The sequence below is a fragment of the Miscanthus floridulus genome, chromosome 19, assembly GCF_019320115.1.
Source record: "Miscanthus floridulus cultivar M001 chromosome 19, ASM1932011v1, whole genome shotgun sequence".
NCBI classification, from domain to species: domain Eukaryota; kingdom Viridiplantae; phylum Streptophyta; class Magnoliopsida; order Poales; family Poaceae; genus Miscanthus; species Miscanthus floridulus.
In genome coordinates, this window is record NC_089598.1 from 9,391,847 (window position 1) to 9,416,333 (window position 24,487).

The window sequence follows — 24,487 nt, forward strand, 5'->3', positions numbered from 1 at the left end:
AGGCTATCTCCAACAGGAGACCTATTGCGGAATCAAACCTAAAATAGGTCTCCAACACAATACCTATAGCCTTCAACAGAGTACCTATATGAAAACTCATTTTGGGTGTTAGGAGAGGCATAGCTCAAATCTAAGTATCATCTCTCCTAGAGACACATTTGTGGCAAGGGTTGTCTTTTGGGTCTAGTTGTTGGAGAAGATCAAAAATAGGTATTGAACCATTTACACAAATGAGTCTTATATTTTGGGTCGTGGTTGTTGGAGACAGTCTTATAAATAGAGGAATTGGTCACATTTGACCAAGTGCAAATACACCCCCACAACTCTGTAAAAGTCTCCGTTCATGATGACTGATGAGTAGGGGTGAAAATGGTACGGATATTTTCCGACCATATTCGAGACCGAATCCGTTTAGAGGGGTTCAGATCTGTCCATATCCGAGTCCGGGTATTCAACATCCGACACCGTATCCGTATCCGAATACTCAAATCGTATATTTATTATATCGATATTAAATCATATCCTATCCGACATAGTTGACACTATCCGTATTCGAATCCGAATCCGGACAGAAATATAAAAACAAATGTAATATCAGTGATATCCGTCCGTATCCGATGCGTTTTCATGCCTACTGATGAGTACCGCACAGGAGGAAAACTAAAATCGACTCAAATACAAGGTCTAAACACGAAAAGAGGAAGAGAACAATCGAATTAATTATTAATGTCTCAGAGACTTCATAAATCACAATAATTATTACTCATCCAGGTCTCCGCTCTCTCTGTCGTCCTCTCCCCGCTCCCCACGCCTCCGCCTCTCGCCGGACTCCGGCGGTCCGTCCGCCGCTCGCAATCCGCGGACCGCACGTGCCTAGGGTTTCCGCTCCCATCATCTGCGCACTCGACCCCGGGGACGGCTCCTTGACGAGAGGCCTGTGGGAGGAATTGCAGCTGGGACGCCCGCCCGGACGACTTGCGTCTGGGCAGCAGTTGGGACGGAGTGGCGCGGAAGATGCTCAGCTCGTCGGCGTCCAGGATGGACGCCGCGAGGATCGGCGGGGAGCTCCCTCGGACGCACGCGACGTGGACGGCGCGGAGCGGGGAGCTGCCCAAGGGCGGCTCCGCGGGCCCTCCCCCCGCCGCGGTGCGGCACGAGGGGTGGATGGTGCGCCACGGCCGGAGGAAGATCGGGAGGTCCTTCTTCCACACGCGGTACTTCGTCCTCGACAACAGGGTGCTCGCCTACTACAAGAAGCAGCCCAGGGACAACATGGTATGTGCTGCGTCGTTCGTCGTGTGCTGAATTACTTATGCTGTCGGGATCGTCAGAGTTCTGGTCCATCTGTTGGGGGAATCTGCGTCCCTCTGCTTCTGTTGCAAAATTTGGATGCAGTTCTAGTTACTTCGGTAGTTCGGTTAGCTTTGATGTTCAGAATTTCAGATTGACGTGGGAGTTTGTTTGGACGAGCCTTTGTTAATTCGTACTTTCGTAAACTCAGGATTTCCCTCTCGCGGTTTTTGAATCTTGAGGAGGGTTTGACCAGATTGAGATGCATGGAACCGGGTCTCGATTCTCGTCCAGTGGGCATAATTGTTTTTGGGTGTAGGAATCATTCCAGCTTGCCAATTGTGAACTGTGAAGTTGAGGGGCCCATCGATGTCGGAACTAGGAACTGTTGACCATTTCGATATTTAGATGCTTTATTAATCATTAGAGTCTGGCAAGTGCTAAATAATGGCACACTTGTTAATCATGTCAGCAAATTGTTTCGTCTGCTTAGACTTCTTTAGTCTTCCAATCATTCAATGTAATGATTACCTGTAAAGCTATTGCTTCCATCAACAAAAACAAAAAACATATCTCTGGGATTAAAGAATATGCTTTTTGTTAATCAGTTTAGAAGTTCGCTTTTAACTCGTGTGTTAGCTGTATTCATGTTGATTTTTTTTACCTTATTGGGGGTACTTTCAAGGAATCAAATCCATTCCAGTTATGGTTAAAATTGAGTACACCCAGTGACACAGCATGATGTAGTTGTTTTCAACTTTGTACTGAAAATTTGTGGGTTTGCAGATTCCACTCAAGTCAATTATTATTGATGGAAACTGCAGAGTGGAGGATAGAGGGCTTAAAACACATCATGGTCAAGTAAGTTATATATCCCCTTTGCAAAATATCTCTCGAAAAGCATAGTTTGTTTGTTTAGGACGGCAGTTTACCGATTTACACGAAACTATGAGGTAGTTTTCTTATTCGCCTTCTCATTATTACTGCTGTTAACTTTTGCAGATGATTTATTTGATATGCATTTACAACAAGAAAGAAAAGGAGAATCAAATCACGGTTTGTTATAATGCTGAACTCTTCAACACTTTTAGAACTATCTGAATATATGTTACATTGAATACCTTTTAAATTTGGATTTGTTGATGTTCTTTTACCTGCACTTGTTGAAAACTGTTCTTCGCTCATTATTTTGTAAGAACGCGTGTATAGTGCAGCGGTAGCTTTGCCTCTGTGCAAGCTACACGTTGGGAGCTCGGCTCCCCTCTCCCACTAAGAAACGGCCACTTGCTGGCTATTTCCAGCGAAATACGTGGTCCGCTGATGGTTGCAGCGTGATATGCGGCCACAGGTGTGTCCTCACTGTTAGTGGCATGTCCTGGATAGCTGGGGTTCGTGTCCTTTTCTCAACCATGTGGGAGAGATTCTTCTTCTTAATGCAATGCCTCGGCGGAGGCTTTCCTCTAGGGGTCGAGTTTTTTGTTAATTATTTTGTACTATTACAAATAAGCTGCAAAGGTGAATGCCACGGTGTATACTCCAAATTTGCCCTTAACCACAAAACTGTCTAGGAACCACATTTGCTTCACTTTTGAAAGTTGAGGGTACTACTAGATATAAAGTTTTAGTCGCCTCTATACTTCAGGATGAAAACAAATGCTTTTGCCTTTTGTAGCTTGCAACTTTTTCATCCTTCTGCAGTTTGCCAACTTGTCTTATTAGCCACTTATTTTTTGTGGCCATGTATATTTTTCTATCATTGATATGAGTAATATGCCAATGCTTCCACTGTTCTTCAACCAGATGGGTGGATACAATATTCAAGATACCCTAGCCTGGAAGAGGAAGATAGAGCTTCTGATTGATCAGGTGCAGTAAGTCTGGCTTGCAAAAAAACTTATGTATCTGTATATGACATTTCTTAACATGATTATATGTTACGATAAAATCTTTTTCAGTATTTTCATGTTTATGGTCATGGCGTATAAGTGAATATAACTATTTGACCTACAAGCTTTTAAAACAAAGTTAGAAGGTTCTGCTATTTGCTAGTTAAGTTAATGAAAAAGTCTTAAACAGCCAATTTTCAGGAATTTCCAATGCACTAAGTATATATAATCAGGAATCTGGTTGGTCAGTTACTGTACTTTAGATGAACAAAATGTCAAATTGTGTCAAACAACCAAATATTGTGCAAATTGCCACATTCCATTATGATAAATATTGGTGATCTTTGTTGTGCAGCAACAGGATACTACGACAGCTAAACACCGTAAAGCTTTTGCTTCGTTGGACTTTGACATAGATCTTGGAGGACCATTTTCGTTCTCTGATCATGACAGCAGGCAAGTGAAAAGTGAAGCTGAATCTGCTTCCCCCCCCCCCCCCCCCCCCCCCCCCCCCCCCCCACACACACACACACACACACAAAAAAAAGTTGCATATTGGTCCTTTCTTTATGTTAATTGGAGATTTATTCTACTGCAGACCTGGAGATGAAGATGAAGACGAAGAAGAGCCCCAGCCCACCTTGCTTCGTAGAACAACTATAGGGAACGGTATGCAGTTCTATATGATTTCTTGTTCTATTCATCTAGACTTTATTTATTTAATATAATACTTATCTATGGCGATGCTGTGGAACCTAAGTTGCCTTTTCTTTTGTTAGGCCCTCCTGATTCTGTACTTGACTGGACCAAAGAGGCTGATATTGGGCTGTCAAATCAGAATGACATGAGTCAGGCTTACTCCAGAAAGAACTGGAGGCTTCTTAGATGCCAGAATGGCAAGTTTACAGTTCCTTTACATCAATTATTGACACTTCCTTTGAGGGCATGCACTTTGAGTTCGAGTCAAATGGTGTTACCCTGGGACTAAGTATCCCTTTTTTTAATCATTGGCAGGATTGCGCATCTTTGAAGAACTTGTGGAGGTTGAATACCTTGTATGTGCCTGCTCTTCACTCTATACTACTAGGCAGTGGATGAAACTCCTGCTATTTCTGACAGATTGACAATACCTGTTCCTTGATATTCATGTGCACTTGTGCAGGCAAGAAGCTGTAGTCGAGCAATGAGGGCTGTCGGAGTGGTGGAAGCCTCATGCGAGGCCATTTTTGGGCTTGTAATGAGTATGGATGTAACACGATATGAGTAAGTGTTTCACTTCATTTCCTTGTCATCCTTGGATGGATGCTGACCTATGTATCCTTTATTCTCTTCTGTAGATGGGATTGTAGCTTCCAATATGGGAGTTTAGTTGAAGAGGTTGATGGTCATACTGCAATACTGTACCATCGTCTACAACTGAATTGGTGTTCAATGTAACTACATTTTCCCTGTATCACTTAACAGTTATAACTTGTTGCTTCTTTCTAACAACTTGTATGATGATTACATTTCACATTCTCAATAATAATGAAAGAATGATGCTTGCAGCTTAAAAGCTAGGACTATATAAGCACTGGTTTTGATATATTCAGATTTGAGTTCAGAATTTGGAACCAGACATATATTCTATACCATTTAGATTAGCATTGCCTGTACCCAAGAGCAGCAAATCCAACAACAACAACAACAACATAGCCTGTCAGTCCCAAGCAAGTTGGGGTAGTCTAGAGTTGAAACCCACCAAGAGCCCCTAGTCACGGTTCAGGCACTTCAATAGCTGTTTTCCAAGTACTCCTATTCAAACATAGATCTCTAAGTATATCCCAAGCTTTCAAATATCTTTTATTGCCTCCCCCATGTCAATTTCGGTCTTCTCTACCTCTCCTCACATTATTAGCGTGGCTTAGGACTCCACAATGCACTGGTGCCTCTGAAGGTCTCCTTTGGACATGGCCAAACCGCGTCAACCGATGTTGGACAAGCTTTTCTTCAATTGGTGCTACCCCTAGGCGATCACATATATCATCGTTCCGCACTCGGTCCATTCTTGTGTGACCACAAATCCATCGCAACATACGCATTTCTGCAACACTTAGTTGTTGAACATGTCAAATCTTTGTAGGCCAACATTCGGCTCCACACAACATAGCCGGTCTAATCGCCGTTCTATAAAACTTGCCTTTTAGCTTTTATCGTACCCTCTTGTCACACAGAATGCCAGAAGCTTGTCGCCACTTGATCCACCCTGCTTTGATTCTATGGCTGACGTCCGCATCAATATCTCTATCCCTTTGTAGCATCGATCCCAGATAACAAAAGGTATCATTCTTAGGCACTACTTGACCTTCCAAACTCACATCTCCCTCCTCCTGTGTAGCTCCGCCAAAGTCACATCTCATGTATTTGGTTTTAGTTCTGCTTAATCTAAAATCTTTAGACTCAAGGGTCTGCCGCCACAACTCTAGTTTCCTATCTACTCCTGCCTGGCTTTCGTCCACTAACACTACATCATCAGCGAACAATATACACCAAGGGATATCCCCTTGTATGTTTCTGGTAACCTTATCCATTACCAAGGCAAAGAGATACGGGCTCAAGGTTGACCCTTGATGAAGTCCTATTTTAATTGGGAAGTAATCTGTGTTACCATCATTTGTTCGAACACTAGTCACAGCATTGTTGTACATGTCCTTGATGAGGGTCACGTACTTTGTCCAAAATTGTTAAATTTCCTGGGCGACTGAATGTGCCAGTATGCAACAATTCATTCAGCAGTATATTTACAATATCTGGTATATCTTGTGAACACGCACAATGTCTGTGTATATCCTGGCCTAGGACTCTTGCATTACTCCCGAAAGTATTAGTTTACATGTACCATGCAAAACCAACTTTCTAGAGTAGCTCTGGCCTCTGGAATGATGGCACTTGGAAGGGATTACTTTGGTACTTCTAGTCGGGGATGTAAACCTGCTACTGCTACATGGCAGCACCGTGAAGTTTGGTTCTTAAAATTATATGGACTGATTATACTGCAGCCTGCACTATCTCAGATTTTTGGATCTTCATGCTTCCATCTTATGTAAACATGCAGGTTGGTCTGGCCCCGAGATCTTTGTTATGTACGATATTGGCGGCGCAACGATGATGGAAGCTATGGTAATTTTTAAGTGATTTCTTTTCTGGTTACTCATCCATTGAGAATGCCCTTTTTGATCTTTGTGCGTAAACTTGCAGTTGTGCTGTTTCGATCTACCGAACATCAGAACTGTGGCCCTCAACCAGGATTTGTGAGAGCTTCTATCGAAAGTAATTTGCCTTCTGCTTTTTCAGGAATCTGTCCTTTAAAAAAAAATAGTTTGCCACCTTTCTTCCTTTTTCCTTAACTTCATACTAGTTCAGGTGGAGGTTTCAAGATTTCCCCTCTCAAAAGCCTCAACGGGAGACCGCGCACTCAAGTTCAACACCTTATGCAAATTGATGTTAGGGGATGGGGCGTGAACTACTTACCATCATTCCAGTACCACTCTTTGTTGCAGATGCTGAACTGTGTTGCTGGTACAAAGAACGCACAACTATTTAACCTGTAATTACATGATGTCTTGATTATCTATCAATAATAAAGTGCAAACAAAGCTTGGTCTCAATGTCCCTTTGCCTGATGGTTTGTGGTCATGAGGATTTGACATTATATTTATTTCCAGGATTGCGTGAATATTTTTCGCAAACAGATGAAATTCGTACAGTTCCAAGGATTCCGGTGATGCATACCATGGTTAATGCGGTCCCAATGAAGGAGGACCAGAACCTTCAAGAACCTGAGTCGAAGACCAAACAAACTGATAGCAAACATTTGGATATGATAGATGAAGAGTCGGAAGATGACGATGACTATCAAGTTCCTGAAGCTGATTTGGAGGTGAATGCCTGTTTTACAGTCACGCCCTAAAAACATTCACCCTACTTCTGTACTTTGCCAAAAGTTTTGTTGTTCATCACTTCACAGTTTCATTGCAATTCATGTACAGGAAGAACCTACCAAATCCGACAGTGATGCTAAGAGCTCAGGTTAGTTTTTTTTTTTTTCAAATTTCCATTCTTGTAGTTTGATTGATGACTTTATAGGTTGCCCAGTCATGTCTTAACCTGATCCCTTTGCCATTCTATTTGGTGGTCCTTCAGACCCAATAGATTTGTCTTGGTTTTCGGGCATTATTCGTCAGGATACAAATGAGAAAAGTCGTAACTGTTGGGCAGTACCTGATAGCAAGATCTTTAAAGTTCGTAGCAAGACCTTTCCACATGACAAATCAAAGGTCCAGGCGTTCAAGTGACACAATTGGTTTATTTTCTTTTTGTAGCCTAGCAGGCAATCAAGTGTTTAGTATTTTGTCATTTGACTTGCAGGTACCAGCAGGGAAGTATCTTATGGAGCTCGTAGCGATTGACTGGTTTAAAGACACCAAGCGTATGGATCACGTTGCTAGGCGGAAAGGATCTGCGGCTCAGGTCAGAAAACCTGTCATGGACTCATGGTTGCTTAATGGCACATTCCTATCTCAGTCCACTTTTTCTGTAACCGGAATGCAAACTTGGAATAGTAGAATACCATTGTCTCGGAGGACTATTAGTTCAACCAAAACTTTCCTTTCAAATAAAATACCATTGTTGCATATGGATTTAGATTAGTGTTCCTGCTCCTAACTAATACAGTGCTTCTGCTACATGATGATTTGAACTGAACCTTTACTAATGTAGGTTGCTGCTGATAAGGGAATGTTCACTTTCCTGGTAAACATACAAGTAAGCTCCTGTTCTAACAATCCCTCCATGTGTCCTGCTTGGATCTTTTCTCACAGAAACGTGACCGCACAGAGCACAAAAGAAAATAAAAATAAATTGGTGCCTTGCACAACAATCTGCATGTTTTTTAAATGCCTAATTGGTATTGATTCATAAATCATACAGAGTAGTTCATAAACATTACAAACAAGAGCAGGTGCGAATACATTGAAAATTTATGACAGACATTCTTTGCGTGATTGTTATTTATCACTTTCTCAACTAATTTTGAGAATTAAATGATAAACTTATGGATTTCTTCCAAGTTTGTTCCTATTGCTGATTTTTCTCCTATACTTAGGTTATGCTCTTTAAGTCACTGTTCTCCTGCAGATTCCTGGACCAAGTCATTACAGCTTGGTCCTTTATTTTGTCTCAAATTCCTTGGAGAAAGGATCACTGTTGCAGCGTTTTGCTGATGGTGATGATGATTTTCGAAACAGCAGACTGAAGCTTATCCCATCTGTTCCAAAGGTCTGTTCCAGTGTGAAATCATTCGAAGTGTTTTTTGTAAGCCGTTCTCACTTTAGCACTCTCAAATTCTTCAGGGGTCTTGGATAGTGCGGCAAAGTGTTGGAAGCACACCTTGCTTACTGGGGAAAGCCGTGGACTGCAGCTATTTGCGTGGTCCTGACTACTTAGAAGTAAGTCCCTTCATCAGTAACATAGCTCCAATTTGAATTCTTTTAGTTGATGAACAGCGAAATACATTCTATTGGTCATGTGTGAGCACGGTTCAGTTGAATTCAGATTGAACAAGTAGAACGTCGCATTCTTTTTGCTCATGCATGGGCTACAAACCTACGATGAATACATTCTTACATCGTGACAATTCTACAGGTGGATGTAGATATTGGTTCATCAGCGGTAGCCAATGGGGTCCTGGGCTTGGTGTTTGGTGTTGTTACCACCTTGGTAGTCGACATGGCGTTTCTTATACAGGTAAATAAAACCCCGTAGACAATCTTTGTTTCTTTCCGGCTCTAGTTCAGTGACTTCTCTGCCAAATGCTTGTTTTCTGACTGTTGCGTTGCACCTGCAGGCAAACACATACGACGAGCTCCCAGAGCAGCTCCTAGGCGCTGCGCGGCTATCACACATAGAACCTTCCGCAGCAGTGTATCCTGACCTTGAAAACATTTCCTGAGCGGGACAAATCAATCTATGCAGATTCTTTCATTCTTTCCCCCGAAGGCCCAAACGCTCTCACTTTGTTCAGTCACTGCAGCATTTTGCAGTTCGATACAGTGAGGTTCAGACAGACTGCAGCAGTCCACAACCACAAGTGCCTTGTACCTCGCCTTCATACAGTTTTGACTTTTTTGCGTCTTTTTTTATTAATACTTTACTGGTGTAGCTTGGGCTTCTTACAGATATTGTAATGCAATAGATACATCAAAGTGAGATATACAGATTCAGCATGGTTCGGAAACCAATTCGTGTACATTCGCAGCCCTGCAACGAGGATACATCAGTGCTATGGTATATATTGGTTGAAAAACATACACCGGCCTGGTAGATGACCTTTTGTGCATTGTGCACTTAATATGTGTCGAGTTTTTTTTTTGGGTTCAAATCCTGGTCTCCAATAAGAAAATCTCTATTCGTCAGAAAAAGAAAGGAACAATCGAGGCACACAATTGGCGTACAGATGAAGTTGAGTAAATTTAAAAAACCTAGACCTATTTTTGACACATGTTGCAACAAAAAGACATATTTTTAGATAATGAACAAAAAGAGACATGAGGTCATAAGAACTTATAGTTTGTATTGTAGGTTTGCACAATGGGCATAAGAAGTTTTTTTTTTTTTTTTGCAACATGTATCAAAATAGTAGTAAGTTCTGAAATTTAACTCGATGAAATTCGTGCACATCCCGAGCCGCTGAAACTCGCCTTTTGTGCTTTCACCAATTGGGCTTCCTTCATTGCTCCTCAGATCCGATCCATGAATGCCACTTTAGGCCCATGACAGCCCAAACCTCAGTGGACTTAAACCTCTCGCCGTCACGCAGCTTTAAATCCGGAGTCCGCTTCCGCATCCATTCCCCATTGCCCCTTCCACTGTCCCCGCCAGCTAGGGTTTTACCACCATGGCCGCCGCCGCCGCCGCAGCCGCCGCGCGGAGGCTCCTCTCCCGCCGCGCCTCCTCGTCCTCCCTCTCCGCGCTCCTCCGCCGCGGCGCTGCCGCAGAGCAGTCGCTGCTGCTGCGCCCGGCAGTCGTCGCGGCGGCCTCTCGCTTCGGCTTCACGCGCGGGATGGCGCGGCGGCCGGGCGGGGACGGCTACGGCCCTACGCGGCCCGGCGCGGGCGGGGACCGCGCGCCCTCGGAGATGGCGCCGCTGTTCCCTGGGTGCGACTACGAGCACTGGCTCATCGTGATGGACAAGCCCGGCGGGGAGGGCGCCACCAAGCAGCAGATGATCGACTGCTACATCCAGACCCTCGCCAAGGTCCTCGGAAGGTACGTACGGTTCGTTCTCCTCCGACCCGCCGAGGCACCAATCGTCCCCTTCCAAGATTGCCGTAGTTCCCCTTTCGAAGCTGAGTGGGGTGGTTTTCGAAAACGAAATCTGACGTTTTTTTTTTCTGTGATACAGCGAGGAGGAGGCGAAGAAAAAGATCTACAACGTCTCGTGCGAGCGCTACTTCGGGTTTGGGTGCGAGATCGATGAAGAGACATCTAATAAGCTCGAGGGTTCGTTCAATCTATTCTCTAGATGACATTATTACTTTGCTGTCCTTTTTGCTAAATTCGACCTGATACATATCTGATGACGTTTTGTTTATGTTGAGCTACAGGGCTCCCTGGTGTTCTCTTTGTGCTCCCGGATTCGTATGTTGATCCTGAGTACAAGGACTATGGAGGTAGCTTTCTTCTCTTGCCCCAGTTATCACTGTATGATTGTTCATATCTTACTTAGAATGGCATGTCGTTATGCTGCTACTAGATTTTGTCTAGCATATTGGATCGGTTGTTGTAAATAGCATATTTCATCATGGAAGCGTGATGAAGCCAGCACATTAGTTTCCTTCTTCCAATGGCTATGGATTGATATCTACACTTTCTTTTAGCCTTACCTGAACGAGACGGGAAATTAGGCTTATTATTGAATTGGTTAGAGACATGCTTCCATTTCAATGCTGTCTCGTGAGGCCAAATCTTATGCTGTTGATATTCTAGTCCATCTTGGCAAAGCTGTGTGAAGCCTTTTGGGCAATGCCCAGCTTTGAATGCTAATGGACTGATAACAAGTGTCTCTCTAACGATTCTGCGCTTCAATGAAATGGGGCTCAGATCAGTAGGGATGAGACATTGCAAGCTCATTTCATGCCCAATCTAGAGGCTTTTATATGTTGTCTTCACTCTTCAGTAGTCGAACCAGTGTCCAGTCTCAACCACGCTGGTTCTAGTCCATCTTGGCAAAGCTTGGAGCCTAGTCCGCAATGTCTTGCTTTGAATGCTAATGGACTGATAATGAGTGTCTCTCTAACGGTTCCGTGTTTTGATGAAATGAGGCTCAGATCAGTAGGGATGAGACATTACTAGCACATTTTCGAGCCTAACCTAGAGAGGCTTTTCTGAGTTTTATCTTCGGTAGCTGAACCAGTGTCCAGTTCAACCACACTGGTTTTCTAGTCCATCTTGGCAAAGCATGGAGCCTAGTTGGCAATGTCTTGCTTTGAATGCTAATGGACTAATAACAATGGTCTCTCTAACGGTTCTGCACCTCAATAAAATGGGGCACAGATCAGTAGGGATGAGACATTTGTTTTTCATTTTACTTGCATGTTTAGGCTTCTTTGTATGTTTATCTTTGGTAGCGTTTGTTTACCATTCTTAACCACACTAGTGTTCTAGTCCATCTTGGCTGAACATGGAACTTACCCAGCAATGTCTTTAGACTAGCAAGTGTCCCTCTAACTGTTCTTCACCTTAATGAAATGGGTCACAGATCAGTAGCTATGAAACAACTGCTACTATGAACAGTTGTGGTTTGCCATGGTGAAAATGAATTGAAATGAAACCCAACCTTACTTGGTTTTGAGAGAGAATTGTTGCCAAACCTCTAGCTGTCTACTCTCTGATCCATGGTATCCTCATGTCACATGTTTTTGTGCCATCATTTTGTTTAGTCCATCTTGGCAAAACAAGATAATCAATTGGCAATGTCTTGTTTTGAATGCTAATAATGGACAACTCCCAGCTTGGTTCTGCTCTTTACGAAACGAAACTAGAGTTGTGGATCAGCGGAGATAAAACATTGGATACTCCAATTGTCCTAGCATATTGGACGAACATTGGCTGTTTGGAATCACTATAGTATTAGTGATGATAGGATTTTTTTTATATTCTGTTTTCTGGTTATTTTTGCATTGCTGTTGGAAAAATATGCTAATGCCCCTAACCTTTTTGTTCCACAGCTGAACTCTTTGTCAACGGTGAGATTGTTCACAGGCCTCCTGAGAGGCAGAGAAGGGTCGAGCCGGTGCCACAGAGGTCAGCAGATAGGCCTAGGTACAATGACAGGACCCGCTACGCACGCAGGAGGGAGAACCAGCGATGAGATGTGGGATAAAAAGAGCACAATAACAGGTCCAGGTGGTTTCAGCTCTGAAATTGAAGGATAGTATCACATCTACTAAATGGACAATGTCCCAGTTGCATGTTCACCTTATGCGGTCTAGAGTATCGTTTCTATGTGCTCAACTTGGATGTATTGTACTCTGTAATTACAGTTACTCAGAGATTGAATGGACCTGGTTTGGAATGCATGCATTGTTACTAGCACATTATTGCAGCCTTTTGCACTTGTAAATTTGTTTCATGATTGAAACTAATACTAGATTGACTGAGTTTATGAAGAATCTATAATTTCATTAGTTTCTTGCACCTTAATTGCGCTTGCATCTCTTGAGAAAATCAGTATTCAAGTGTGGCATACTTGTCAATGTGGGCAAGCGTCAGCTTCAGCTGACAGGCCTTTTTTTTTTTGAGAGGTTGAGCTGACTGCATTTGCAGCTTATGAACCACTCTTTGGTACAATTGGAAAACCCCTCTTGAAACATATATGTAGGCCTGACTACCGGCTACAGGCTACTTGGAGAATTCGACAAGGCTTTATTGTACCCTAGATCGGTAGTAAGCGGCTGCCGGCTACAGGCTACTTGTTGAATTCGACAAGGCTTTATTGTACTGTAGATCGGTAGTTCGGTAGTAAGCGGTTGGACTTGTTTTGTTTCTCTGGCATGCAGTTTTGTGCTCTATCTCAATTACTGACTGCAGAAAAAGATTTGAACTTGTTTGCTGAAACTTACATATCCCATGAAATTGTTCGTTTTAAATTATTATATTTTGTACTATAACAAATATGCTGCAAAGTCAAATGCTATGATATGTTGTCATGTTTTGATTCAGTTTTACTATAGTCGCCTTTACTGTTCAGGACGAAAACAAGACCTAGAGCGCCTTGCACGTTTTCACCCTTTTGCAGTCTCAGTCTGCCAGCTTGTCTTGTTTCTTTGTGGCAACGTATATTTTCCTATCATTTAATTGCCATGAGCCTATGAATACTATGCCAATGCTTCCACTGTTCTTGAACCAGATACTTCCACTGTTCTTCAACCAGATTGAGATGGTTGCTTACTGTTCGCAGCTCAACTTTTTGCCATTGTTCAGAGGCGTCCAGAGATACAGGCCTGTGACATTCTACAACTGCTGACTTGCTAGATAGATTATTATGAACTCACGAAGATAGATTATTATGAACTCATGAAGATCCACAACTTCATTAGTTTTGTGTTATTCCATAATTCTGCTTTCTGCTCCTGATAATCAGTACTGTGATGCACCATGACCCTGTGATAACTTTCTGAACTGCACACCAAATGTCAAATAACCTGTCACTGCTGAGAAGCCTCAGCTTGAGCCGCCTGCTGCAAGTACAGCTCGACGACCTTCTCCTGCGAGAAGTCGGTGAAGTACCCTTCGCCGACGCCGACTCCCATCTCGGCGGCTAGCCGGCGCACCCTCTCCTGCACCTGTTCTGCGCCCACCGCGGCCGGGTCGAGCAGGTTGCAGGCGACCTCGGCGGCGCCGTCGCCGTGCGCGAGCCCCATGGCCTGCACGGACGCGAGCCCGCCGCCGCGCTCGCTGACGGCGCGCGCGATGCGCCTCGCAGCGCCGACGTCGGCCGTGCGCACGGGCACGTTGTAGTTGTCCACCCACGCCGTGGCGCCCACCACCACCACGCCCTTGGACCTGGACGGCGTCCCGGGCCCCGCGTCGGGGGCCACCGGCAGCGGCGACGACGGCCACGCGTCCGGCGCGCCGCGCCATTGCTCGCCGCCCGGGGAGGTCGGCGTGAAGTAGCCTAACTGCCTCCTGATGGACGCCAGCGTCCTGCCGTCTTTGTGAGCTGCGCCGTAGAGATACGTAGGCACTGCTACATAGAAATGCACAATGGTCAAGCACATGTTTCAGTGAAAATTGCAGATTTTGGCCCTAAAAGGTGGTTTATCTGCAAGGCTTATGCAATTGTATATAGCAAAGAAGGTGCCTTTTATTTTTTTGGCTCAGTTGATTGATTCTTAGATGCAGTCGTCTATTCATCAATTGCAGCAAAATCGCATTTGGGGGGTGAGGAGCAACGGACCTTGAAGCTTGTCTCCAATGTCCGCTGCCACAGCCCTGGTGAGCGCGGCAACGTCCTCGAGGCGGGCGCCGGCCAGAGGGTGGAACGCGACGTGGTCGACGACGCCGAGGCGCGGGTGCGCGCCGGCGTGGGCGCCGAAGTCAACGGCCTCGAGCGCGGCCGCGACCACGCGGAACGCCGCGCGGTGCAGCGGCGGCGGCGAGGCGGCGACGTCGCCCGCGAGAGGGGACACGAGCGTGTACCCGACCCGGTTGTAATCGTCGTCGGCGAAGGCGTTCACGAGCACGGCCGCCGGGCGGAGCCCCGCCGCCGCGCGCTCGATGGCGCGCAGCGCCCCCGCGTTGCGGGCCTCGGAGATGTAGAGCTTGCAGCACGCCAGCGCCGGCCTCACCATACTCGCGCCGTCGTCCCTCTTCGCCTGCGTCGTCGTCGTGACGACAGCAGCAGCATTTTTCTGGGCTTGGGGGAATTTGAGACGATAGCAACAGTTTGTTTGGTGAAGAGATGGTGGCTGCATTTGGTGGTGCAGAACCGCTCGCCTGGTACATGCGAGCTGCGGCCACAGATTTGTACCAAAAAGTAACTTTTTTATAATCTCACCTTTTGAGTAATCATTTTTTTAATTTAATTGAATTTACAGAAAATTGTATCAAATGAATTGGCATCTTCAGATATCAGCACAAACCCATGCCAACCCCCACAAATTATACTTCCTCCGTTCCAAATTACAAATCATTCTAACTTTCGTAGAGAGTCACAACATCTTAAATTTGACCAAAATTATTAAGATTCACTACATCGTATACTATAAAAATTATAATTAATAAAGAATATAATCTTACTTATTAGGTATCATTAATGTTATTATTTTGTTATATAAATTTAATCAAACTTGAATTGCTTTGACTTTCCAAAAAAAATTAGAATGAGTCAGAGCATCTCCGAGAGCATCTGTAAATTTGGATGTCTAAACTGGCTCTCTAAAATAATTTAGCTACTCAAAATGGAGAAGTTCCACGGCAGCTTCTCCAAAACTGGCTCTTTATTTCGAAAACTGCCACCACGTCATTAGACCCCACATTAAAACTACTCGATTTTACTGTACCACTGTAGCGCATACTGTGCCCCGTTTGCTACGTGCTGCCACTCGCACATGGTCTGAACTCTGAAACATCCATCTGCAAGCTCTCTCTCTATCTTATCTTGTTCGATCATTCAGCCCTCACCGCTCGTCCCTCCATTGTTCAGGCACTGAGTGGCTACACATCTTGAGGAGGTGCCAGCGGGGAGCACGGAGCAGCCGGGCATGGCAGGTGGTGCGAGCGCGGTTGGATGAGGTGCTGCGTCGTTGTGTAGTGCGTCATGGAGGCGCGCGCGGTAAACACGGGGGCGACCCGGATGGCGAGCGATGCCCGCTCGCCTACTCTGATGAGCGAAGAAAGCGGGATAGACTGCTCGGTATTTTGGAGTTGCTCTTATAATTTAGGACGGAAAGAGTATCAGCCTGTTCGCTTGTTCGTAAACGATCGTAAATTTCCAGCTAGGAACAATATTTTTCTCTCACACCAAACCAGTCAACAGTAAATAATCCACGATACGATACGGCCTCCCGAACAGGCTGACGGCATGTCTATATTCTTCGAATCAGATAAAAGGAATTGGAAATACATCTTTCGTCAAGAACAGGAAGAAAGTTTAGCCAGGCACTACACTACAGCAGTCCATCTTAATAAAAGCCGAAATCTCGACAGAAAACATGAAACATGAATTGGCATCGGTACCGTGTGTTTTTACATCAGCTCTCTCTGATCCACAAAATTGTACAGGAGTCCTTGCACACCCTGCTAGTATTAGGCTTAGGATTAAACACATCAGGCAGGGCGATCTAGTTATTCCAACTACAAAAATCCCAAACAAAGATCTATATGCTGCGGTGGAAATTCCAGCATTCCACGCAACCAGATATATCTTGCCCCTGCGAATTTCAGGCAGCAGCCTATTCTACCTCACCCTATAAATATCAGCTAAGGCGCTATTGGAACGTGGATTGGCTCCTAAAATCGGCTATCCTGATGCCCCGGCTGCCTTCGCGTCCTTCTCATCTTCGCCCTGCTCTTCCTTCGCGAATTCCTCAATCAGCACCCGCTGTCTTGGTGTCAAATTTCTGCAGGACATTATATGTGAGACTCACATATAGCAGTTCGATGCACAATAGTATAAGAGTACTCCATTTTGAGAAGCAGCTTACACAGGGATGTTGACATTGAAATGGACATATTGATCTCCATAGTACGGTGAGTTTCTTGCCTTGATCCCTGCAGGATACATCAGTATTTAGGTTTTGGTTTATATGCACATGCAAGTTCCCACAACTTCTTAAATTCAAATTGGCAGCTCACCTAGATGCCGCTTAAATTTATAACACATAAGCAGGAAAATTTGATTGATTGATTTATTCATAATTTTGTTACTTTTTTCCTCGAAAAACGCAGGAGAGCTGTGTATCATTATATTAAGAAGTAAAAATGGGAAAGAACCCATACAACACACCCCAGGCCAGCCAAAAAGGCAAGCCCTCACACTCACACCAACTCACTCCAACTCACGCCAAACTTTTGTTACTTCCACACAAGAAAATAATCTGACATCACTATGTTCCAGAAAACTTTTGGATATTCATCAACTTAATTGTTTCATCTTGTGCACATTCTGTTCCCTTATCTCTCTGTGTGCTATTAAATATTAATATTTTTCCTGTTTCACTTAACCTAACCGCTTCATTTTGTGCAGTTAACTAAACAACAATAATTTTAGGAACACCAGGCATGCCATTCAAAAGACTACAAGTACGCATTATAGCTGTGTTACAAGCTGTAATTAAAGAGATAAATGCACTCGCAAAACAGAACAGAAATCTGCAGAGTAAATTACCTTTTCCTCTCAGAACTACCTTCTGACCAGGCTGAGTACCAGGTTTGACCTGTGAGAAGATAGCAAGGTCAATGAAAATTATCAAAGATATAAAGGGAATGTACAATGAAAGTCAGCTATCTGACGTACCTTTAGAACAATGTCTCCACTGAGAGTTGGGACTTGAACTGTCCCTCCCAAAATTGCCTACAAAGTATGAGCAATCAGAATATGCATGCTACTAAAAACTGCTAAGGAAACAGCCTAATCACCAATTTTCAGGGGACTAGGGGAGTAGAGATGCAGGCACAAAGATATAGCCTAGACTATACCTGACTGTCTGAGTTACTAGTAGACGGATATTTCATTTAAAAGACCCACATAAGGTTCTAAGTCCCTTGTTGGTGGTAACAGACAACATCAAGAGCCAGTCTGCCGGTGTGATTAAAGTAAGAATATTGCTAGCTGCCTGAGAGGCCATAAAGATTTTTTTCTTTCTTTCTTTGCCTCTTTGGTAAGTCGATGTATCAGAATGAGGTTCACATCTTAGCACCGTGGAAAGGTGGTTAGCACCATATGGACACTTCATTTAGCTATATTCATAGGGTGCAAAATGAACAGATTGTTGGAAAATGCACCAAATTACCTGAGTCACATTCAGGACAGCATCAACATGAATATCACCTTTCTGTCTCCGGAATACAGGATCCTCACGAACCTGGAGAAAAAATAGCCTTTGCAGGTTAACTATATTCGTTCATTCATCAACTGTGCAACTGAACTGTAAGGGCCGAAGAGGACTGACCTTGAGGGTCACATAAAGATCACCTGGACGGCCATCTGGGTCTTCTCCACCTGATCTAACCACCTTTATAGTATCCTCGTTATCCGAACCTGCAACAAAAGGATAATGTTCAATTATATCTTGCAACACATAACAAGAGCATCCTAAGAGCACTGAAAGATTCCAATGAACCATGACAACTTGAAACCCACCAGGCAGTATGTCAAGGCGGACTGATTTCGTTCCAGGCACAACTTTGTTACCTCTGCATGTCTTGCAGAATTCCTAAAAGAATAACACAGAAACATAACCACAATGTTGTGGTAATTAATCAGAACTCATAAGCTGCACTATATAGGAAGTCCACAGAGCACAGGGTAACTCAATTACCTATTTTAAGCAGTTAACATGATAGAGCTGGTTTTATGTGCAGTTAGGAAATAAATCATTCATGAACCATGATTAGTAGGAAAAAATATTGTGAGGTTCAAAGTAATTCAGGCTTCAGGCTTCAGGATCGTCAACCTCAGTGAAATATCTGTGCTGAAGGTGTACTATGATGATTCATAGTATACGAGGCCTGCTACATACACTATTTTCTTTTTGTTGCAGCTGATATCTATCATTAAAAAGGGAAATCATACCTTCACACTCTTCCCAGAACCACCACATTTTGTGCACGTTGATTGCATCCTGAAGGGCCCGGTTTGCATGAACATCTGTCAACAATAGTTAAAAACCAACATAAATAAGAACACTAGTTAAACTGGATAGACAAAAGCAATGTGATGGAGGAAGAACTAACAAATCCTGTCCCCCGGCAAGATAGACATGTTTCAGGTTTGGTTCCAGGAGGCACACCGGTTCCACCTGAAAAAGAAGTCATCATCAGAAAAAAAAAATCAGAAGGCCTAAATACCTAAAAAATGGAGTCATGAGATAAAAACTATATCTACATACCGCAGGTTTCACATGTTACAGACGTTTGGAAGTTGATCGTTTTGCTGCACCCTTGAACTGCTTCCATAAATGATAGTTCAAGCGCAACCTGCGAAATGGGATCAATGGAACTGCAATGCACAGGGTACAACTTAATGTGCAATGAAAATGAGTGCAGAAATTACCTTAACATCTCGTCCTCCAAAATCCCTATCCCGGAAAATATTCCTAAAAAACTTCATAACGAACAAATACAAAAAAACTAGAATTAGTTTTAGCAGATGTAAAAGAGAACTAAAGTACACTCATCAACTAAAAGTCATCAGTTCTGAAGTTATAAAACAAAGTAATGGAGAAAGGAAATAGAAATATAATATCCAAGTAACCAACAAGAAATTACGCAATAAATAACGAAATGAAAGAAACTATACAAAATAAAACAACAACAACAACATAGCCTTTCAGTCCCAAGCAAGTTTGGGTAGGCTAGAGTTGAAACCCACCAAGAGCCCCAAGTCACGGTTCAGGCACTTCAATAGCTGCTTTCCAAGCACTCCTATTCAAACATAGATCTCTAGGTATAACCCAAGCTTTCAAATCTCTTTTTATTGCCTCCCCCCATGTCAATTTCGGTTTTCCTCTACCTCTCCTCATATTATTAGCTTGGCTTAGGACTCCACAATGCACTGGTGCCTCTGGAGGTCTCCTTTGGACATGGCCAAACCACCTCAACTGATGTTGGATAAGCTTTTCTTCAATTGGTGCTACCCCTAGACGATCACGTATATCATCGTTCCGAACTCGGTCCATTCTTGTGTGACCACAAATCCATCGCAACATACGCATTTCTGCAACACTCAGTTGTTGAACATGTCGAATCTTTGTAGGCCAACATTCTGCTCCATACAACATAGCCGGTCTAATCGCCGTTCTATAGAACTTGCCTTTTAGCTTTTATCGTACCCTCTTGTCACACAGAATGCCAGAAGCTTGTCGCCACTTGATCCACCCTGCTTTGATTCTATGGCTAACGTCTGCATCAATATCTCCATCCATCTATAGCATCGATCCCAGATACCGAAAGGTACCTTCTTAGGCACTACTTGACCTTCCAAACTCACATCTCCTTCCTTCTGTGCAGCTCCGCCAAAGTCGCATCTCATGTATTCGGTTTTAGTTTTGCTCAATCTAAAACCTTTAGACTCAAGGGTCGACCACCATAACTCTAGTTTCCTATTTACTCCCGCCTGACTTTCGTCCACTAACACTACATCATCAGCAAACAACATACACCAAGGGATATCCCCTTGATTCCAGATCAGTTTGGACTTCATGAGGTAGAATAAATTGTAGCATATATTAGATAAGAAGACAGAAATCACAGTGCCTAGTAAACACATGTTTTCTCACTTTCTGATTAGATCGAAGAAACTCCATGAAATAAGAATGCAAAATGAAAAAAGCTTCCATAGAAGATGAGTTTTTTTCCGACCGGTCAGTGACATATATTGTACAAAGTTGAAAAGAAGCAAACCAACTACTAAAACAGGAAATCTATAAGCTATGATAAGTAAATTTGTAAAGGGATGACATACATCATTCATTCCACCGCCGCCACCGCCACCACCAAAAATATCCTCAAATGGATTTCCAAAACCACCCTCGAAGCCAGTTCCGCCTCCGCCAGAAGCAGCTTTCTCATACTGATCAGGACCAACCTGTAGAAGTTAATGCTAATTCCATCAGTGCCCCAAGACACCAGGTAATCTTACTCTAAAGGTTGGTACGCTCACTATTGTGTATAGTGTGGTGTGGATAAGAGAACTACCAACAAGTTTCAAACATTCAACCACTTATGGATCATCACTAAACTTGTGCTAAGAGGAGTACAAATGTAAACATATATGCCATCAAAACAGTTGAATCATTACCTGATCATATAATGATCTTTTTTGTTCATCCTTCAAAGTCTACATTGACAGCAAAAATTATGCATCAGAATTCACAGAACCAACACACCTTTAAGTTAGGTATAAGCACAACACACTAAACAGACATCAAGTACCTCATACGCTCGTTGAACCTCTTGAAACTTACGTTCTGCATCCGCATCACCTTTATTCGTGTCTGGATGAAGCTTCTTTGCAAGCTTTTAGAGCAAATGAAGCAGAAAGAGGTAGGCACGGTAAGGTCACTTGAAGAATGGAAAGGAAACTGTCTAACGATATTTTGAGGGTATTGAGGAAAGGATAATAACAGCATGTACCATCTTAATAAACACCATGGTTACGCATTGCATTGCTATAACATTATAAGAAAAATGCGGACCAGATGCTAACCAAACTCTTGCTAAATTGGGTGAGTGCTGATGCACTTTCTAAATGCAACGGTTACAGGGCTATTGCTGGACATTTTGCACCATGATGATTTTCGTACATGGAACCTTTAACACCCTACTGACTACACATACAAATCGTAACAATAACTGAAGTAGCACAACTCTCGTGAACCTAATTTGCACCCTAAGCATGCAGTACCAATATCTACCAATGACACCAGACGAGTCTCTCAAAATGTGAGGCTGAATTCGAGGCGTCGGAACCAAACCCCATAATAGGCCTTTTTGATCTCTGATTGGCTGGCGTTCTTGCTGACGCCGAGCACATCGTAGTAGTCCCTTGCAGCCACCGGCCTGGTCCCTGCACCACGCTCCACCATCAACCCCACTCCCGACGAGCCGAGATCATAACTAATCCGAAACCAAACGAGCGAAGCAGCAACGCTTTCCCCACCACTCACTCACCGTGGAAGAACCTGTGGGCGCTGCTCGGCGACGAGAAGGGCGAACTCCGGGAGGGCGCCGCGCGTGCCGCACCGCTCCATATCCCTGCAGAGGGCGCGGAATCAGCTGAGATCACGGGGAGCACGGGGAGGCCAGGCGAGGCACGAGGAACCGGAGAATCGGAGACCTAGTGGGGATGGGGGCTTACCTCTGTGCGCCCGCGGGAGACGGGAGGAGGAGGAGAGGGAGCGGCGGGCGAGCAGGAGCGCAAGGCGTGCGCCAGCTGGGAGCCGCATGGCGGTGGCGGCTGACTGGTGGGCGTGTGGCCTCGCCGGCGCCGCGCGTGCTTGCGGGTTAAGAAGAGAACACTGCGCCGAACGTTCTGGAATGGCCTGCGCTGCTTCTGGGGGCTTGGGGAGCTCGAGATGGGCCTTTCGGCCTTGGTCCAAATGCTTCGTCGCATACGGGCCCACGGCTTATCCAGCTAGCAGGTTTTTTCTCTCTCAAAATAAAGTTGGCCAGTTGTTTATTTCAATCAATCAAAAAGAAGAATCTGTTACAGAAACGCTAATGGATAGCCGGTTGTTTCAACCAGCACCAACAACCGGTTTTTTCATCTTTAGATTTGCTTCCCCTAGTCCGTCAGATCGAGACACGCAGCAGCAGCGACCGCTGCGCTCTCTCGCCAATCGCCGATGGCCACGGGCACCGGCCAACCGTGGTGGGCGCCGCTGCCGCCGCCGTCCATGGCGGATCCCTCCGCCCTGCGGTTCCCATCCCTGCTGTCATTGTTCACGGCCGACTTGCCGGCGGAGTTTCTCCGCTCGATCTCTGGCACGCTGATGGTAGACCTCGTCGTCAAGCCGTCAGGCTAGACCTTCGAGCGCGCCTGCATCCAGGCTTGCGTCGCGCTCGCCTTCTCCCCTCCCGCCGTCGCCGCCGACAGGCTGGGCGCGGGCGCCTCGGCCGCGGAGGCCACCAGAGGTCCAGAGGGCGACGTCCAATTCAGTGTATTTTTCTGAAGAATTTGTCTGGATTTTGTATTTTTTTGAAATCTTTGAAGAATTTGTGAATAATTTGACATATATTTCTCTAATGTTTGAAATCCATAGAATTAATTTGTATTTTTTTAAAGTTTGGCATATATTTTGTGTTATTCCCAAATTACATCACTCTGTCCAAGAAATTATATTGAAGAAATCATTGTAAATATAGTAATAAGGCAGTGTAAATATAGGTATAAGACAGTGTAAGTGCATGAGCAAAAAACTGGTTGTTGGAATGGGCTAAAACAACCTGTTGTTGGCTAGACGGACTCTTCTCCTCAGCACTGCCTTCACCTGATTGGTGCTCCGGTCCGTATATCAATGTTTCCCAGCCCTCCAGTGTCCTTGCAACGATTTGGCAAGTTCCCTTTGCCTTCAAAAGAATGCAGTTCACATGTTCAGGGTACTCCAATAGGCATTTGCATGTCATAACGTTTTCTGAAAAACAACAAGGTAAGTAGAATGGATCATAGAAATAGGAAGCAAATATACATATCAATAATCCAGAAAAAATGAATTTTAATTTTACTGACAGTATTTTTTATTCCCCTGACGGTAAGTGCACCATCAGGGAATTTCTAGTAGGTTCTTGGGTAAACAGGAGGCTGCAGAAACATCTTTTCATTGTTTTACATCTTATTGTTTCATTCATTTTTTTTAACTTTACATCTCATGTGCTACTTTGGTTTCTGAAAAAGATTAATGCTAAAAGATTTTGTCTTCTTTTGGTTATTTGAAGGAAAGCCCTCAAGGATTTTGACAAACTCAGCCAATAATCTACCAATGCATGGATTGGATTGTTCGAAACTGGAGTGATGTCATTGGTGGTGAATGGAGATGAAGATATGTTGTTGCGGCATGATATTTTGTCATGTTGGTTTTGTTTTCTTAATATAATAAGTTTGTTAGGCTGTGTGCATTCTTAGATCGATCGAAACGGAGTGGTCTCTGAAAGATATTGTATCATCTTGATATATATAATATCTGACTAAGGTTAAAAAGCATCCTTTATATATATTATATATAAGAGAAAAACTAGTCCAGAATACACAACACACAAGAATTAATGCAGTCCATGGTCGTCATCCACGTACACGTGATTCAAACTCGAGAAAACAAGAACAGAAGAAACACAGATAACTAGCACTATATATTTATATAATCGAAACAAAACAAAGCTGTTCATGGGTGCATGCTGCTGCTGCTGCTGCTGATCAACGACTAACGAGCAGCAGCCGTCGGCGCTGGAGCTGGCGCTAGCACCGGCGCTGGGGGCGGCCATGAGTATGAAACATTAGAATCCATCTCTTTCTCCGGCCGGCAAGATGTCGACCTGTCGTAGCCGCTGGACCT

The 24,487-nt window shown here is 44.1% G+C and overlaps 4 protein-coding genes across 5 annotated transcripts; 2 read left to right on the forward strand and 2 right to left on the reverse strand.

Annotated features, from left to right (window-relative positions):
• The first annotated feature begins 773 nt into the window (after nt 1-773).
• Nucleotides 774-9,450, forward strand: LOC136527207 (protein ENHANCED DISEASE RESISTANCE 2-like). Of its 2 annotated transcripts, XM_066519830.1 has the most exons (22): nt 774-1,275; nt 2,077-2,151; nt 2,293-2,346; nt 3,091-3,156; nt 3,532-3,632; nt 3,775-3,845; nt 3,956-4,072; nt 4,191-4,231; nt 4,339-4,439; nt 4,514-4,609; nt 6,271-6,335; nt 6,414-6,485; nt 6,579-6,734; nt 6,881-7,095; nt 7,205-7,244; nt 7,359-7,492; nt 7,584-7,685; nt 7,935-7,979; nt 8,352-8,492; nt 8,567-8,662; nt 8,859-8,960; nt 9,061-9,450. In XM_066519830.1, the coding sequence occupies exons 1-22, from the start codon at nt 1,015-1,017 to the stop codon at nt 9,163-9,165; spliced, it is 2,256 nt and encodes a 751-aa protein (XP_066375927.1). In that variant the 5' UTR covers nt 774-1,014; the 3' UTR covers nt 9,166-9,450. The 2 variants fall into 2 exon arrangements, with proteins under 2 accessions (XP_066375927.1, XP_066375928.1); XM_066519831.1 differs by lacking the exon at nt 7,935-7,979.
• A 602-nt stretch (nt 9,451-10,052) lies between these two features.
• On the forward strand, nt 10,053-12,831 carry LOC136528693 (multiple organellar RNA editing factor 2, chloroplastic-like). The gene is made up of 4 exons (XM_066521666.1): nt 10,053-10,481; nt 10,618-10,715; nt 10,820-10,885; nt 12,443-12,831. Exons 1-4 carry the CDS (start codon nt 10,111-10,113, stop codon nt 12,583-12,585), a joined length of 678 nt encoding a protein of 225 aa, XP_066377763.1. The 5' UTR covers nt 10,053-10,110; the 3' UTR covers nt 12,586-12,831.
• A 930-nt stretch (nt 12,832-13,761) lies between these two features.
• LOC136528692 (formiminotransferase cyclodeaminase-like protein) lies at nt 13,762-15,227 on the reverse strand. Its single transcript, XM_066521665.1, has 2 exons — nt 14,674-15,227; nt 13,762-14,460 (listed from the first exon to the last, which is right to left on the reverse strand). Exons 1-2 carry the CDS (start codon nt 15,188-15,190, stop codon nt 13,922-13,924), a joined length of 1,056 nt encoding a protein of 351 aa, XP_066377762.1. The 5' UTR covers nt 15,191-15,227; the 3' UTR covers nt 13,762-13,921.
• Nucleotides 15,228-16,420: 1,193 nt separating this feature from the next.
• LOC136527507 (chaperone protein dnaJ GFA2, mitochondrial-like) lies at nt 16,421-22,504 on the reverse strand. The gene is made up of 17 exons (XM_066520263.1): nt 22,297-22,504; nt 22,110-22,193; nt 21,914-22,005; nt 21,372-21,455; nt 21,238-21,276; nt 20,902-21,024; nt 19,492-19,542; nt 19,328-19,415; nt 19,173-19,237; nt 19,012-19,086; nt 18,580-18,652; nt 18,389-18,477; nt 18,230-18,301; nt 17,734-17,790; nt 17,605-17,653; nt 16,922-16,988; nt 16,421-16,837 (listed from the first exon to the last, which is right to left on the reverse strand). The coding sequence occupies exons 1-17, from the start codon at nt 22,382-22,384 to the stop codon at nt 16,738-16,740; spliced, it is 1,296 nt and encodes a 431-aa protein (XP_066376360.1). The 5' UTR covers nt 22,385-22,504; the 3' UTR covers nt 16,421-16,737.
• Nucleotides 22,505-24,487: the final 1,983 nt, after the last annotated feature.

Excerpts from the sequence above, each read along its gene's own strand:
- LOC136527207 (XM_066519830.1), top strand. The coding sequence starts at position 1,015 with ATGCTCAGCTCGTCGGCGTCCAGGATGGACGCCGCGAGGATCGGCGGG. Across the intron at positions 4,232-4,338 it reads TTGTGGAGGTTGAATACCTT|GCAAGAAGCTGTAGTCGAGC; the intron begins GTATGTGCCTGC and ends GCACTTGTGCAG. Across the intron at positions 7,245-7,358 it reads CAGTGATGCTAAGAGCTCAG|ACCCAATAGATTTGTCTTGG; the intron begins GTTAGTTTTTTT and ends GTGGTCCTTCAG.
- LOC136528693 (XM_066521666.1), top strand. The coding sequence starts at position 10,111 with ATGGCCGCCGCCGCCGCCGCAGCCGCCGCGCGGAGGCTCCTCTCCCGC. Across the intron at positions 10,482-10,617 it reads CTCGCCAAGGTCCTCGGAAG|CGAGGAGGAGGCGAAGAAAA; the intron begins GTACGTACGGTT and ends TCTGTGATACAG. Across the intron at positions 10,716-10,819 it reads GACATCTAATAAGCTCGAGG|GGCTCCCTGGTGTTCTCTTT; the intron begins GTTCGTTCAATC and ends GTTGAGCTACAG.
- LOC136528692 (XM_066521665.1), bottom strand. The coding sequence starts at position 15,190 with ATGCAGCCACCATCTCTTCACCAAACAAACTGTTGCTATCGTCTCAAA. Across the intron at positions 14,461-14,673 it reads CATTGGAGACAAGCTTCAAG|TGCCTACGTATCTCTACGGC; the intron begins GTCCGTTGCTCC and ends TCTATGTAGCAG.
- LOC136527507 (XM_066520263.1), bottom strand. The coding sequence starts at position 22,384 with ATGCGGCTCCCAGCTGGCGCACGCCTTGCGCTCCTGCTCGCCCGCCGC. Across the intron at positions 21,456-21,913 it reads TCAAAAAGGCCTATTATGGG|CTTGCAAAGAAGCTTCATCC; the intron begins GTTTGGTTCCGA and ends TTGCTCTAAAAG. Across the intron at positions 21,025-21,237 it reads AAAGATCATTATATGATCAG|GTTGGTCCTGATCAGTATGA; the intron begins GTAATGATTCAA and ends TAACTTCTACAG.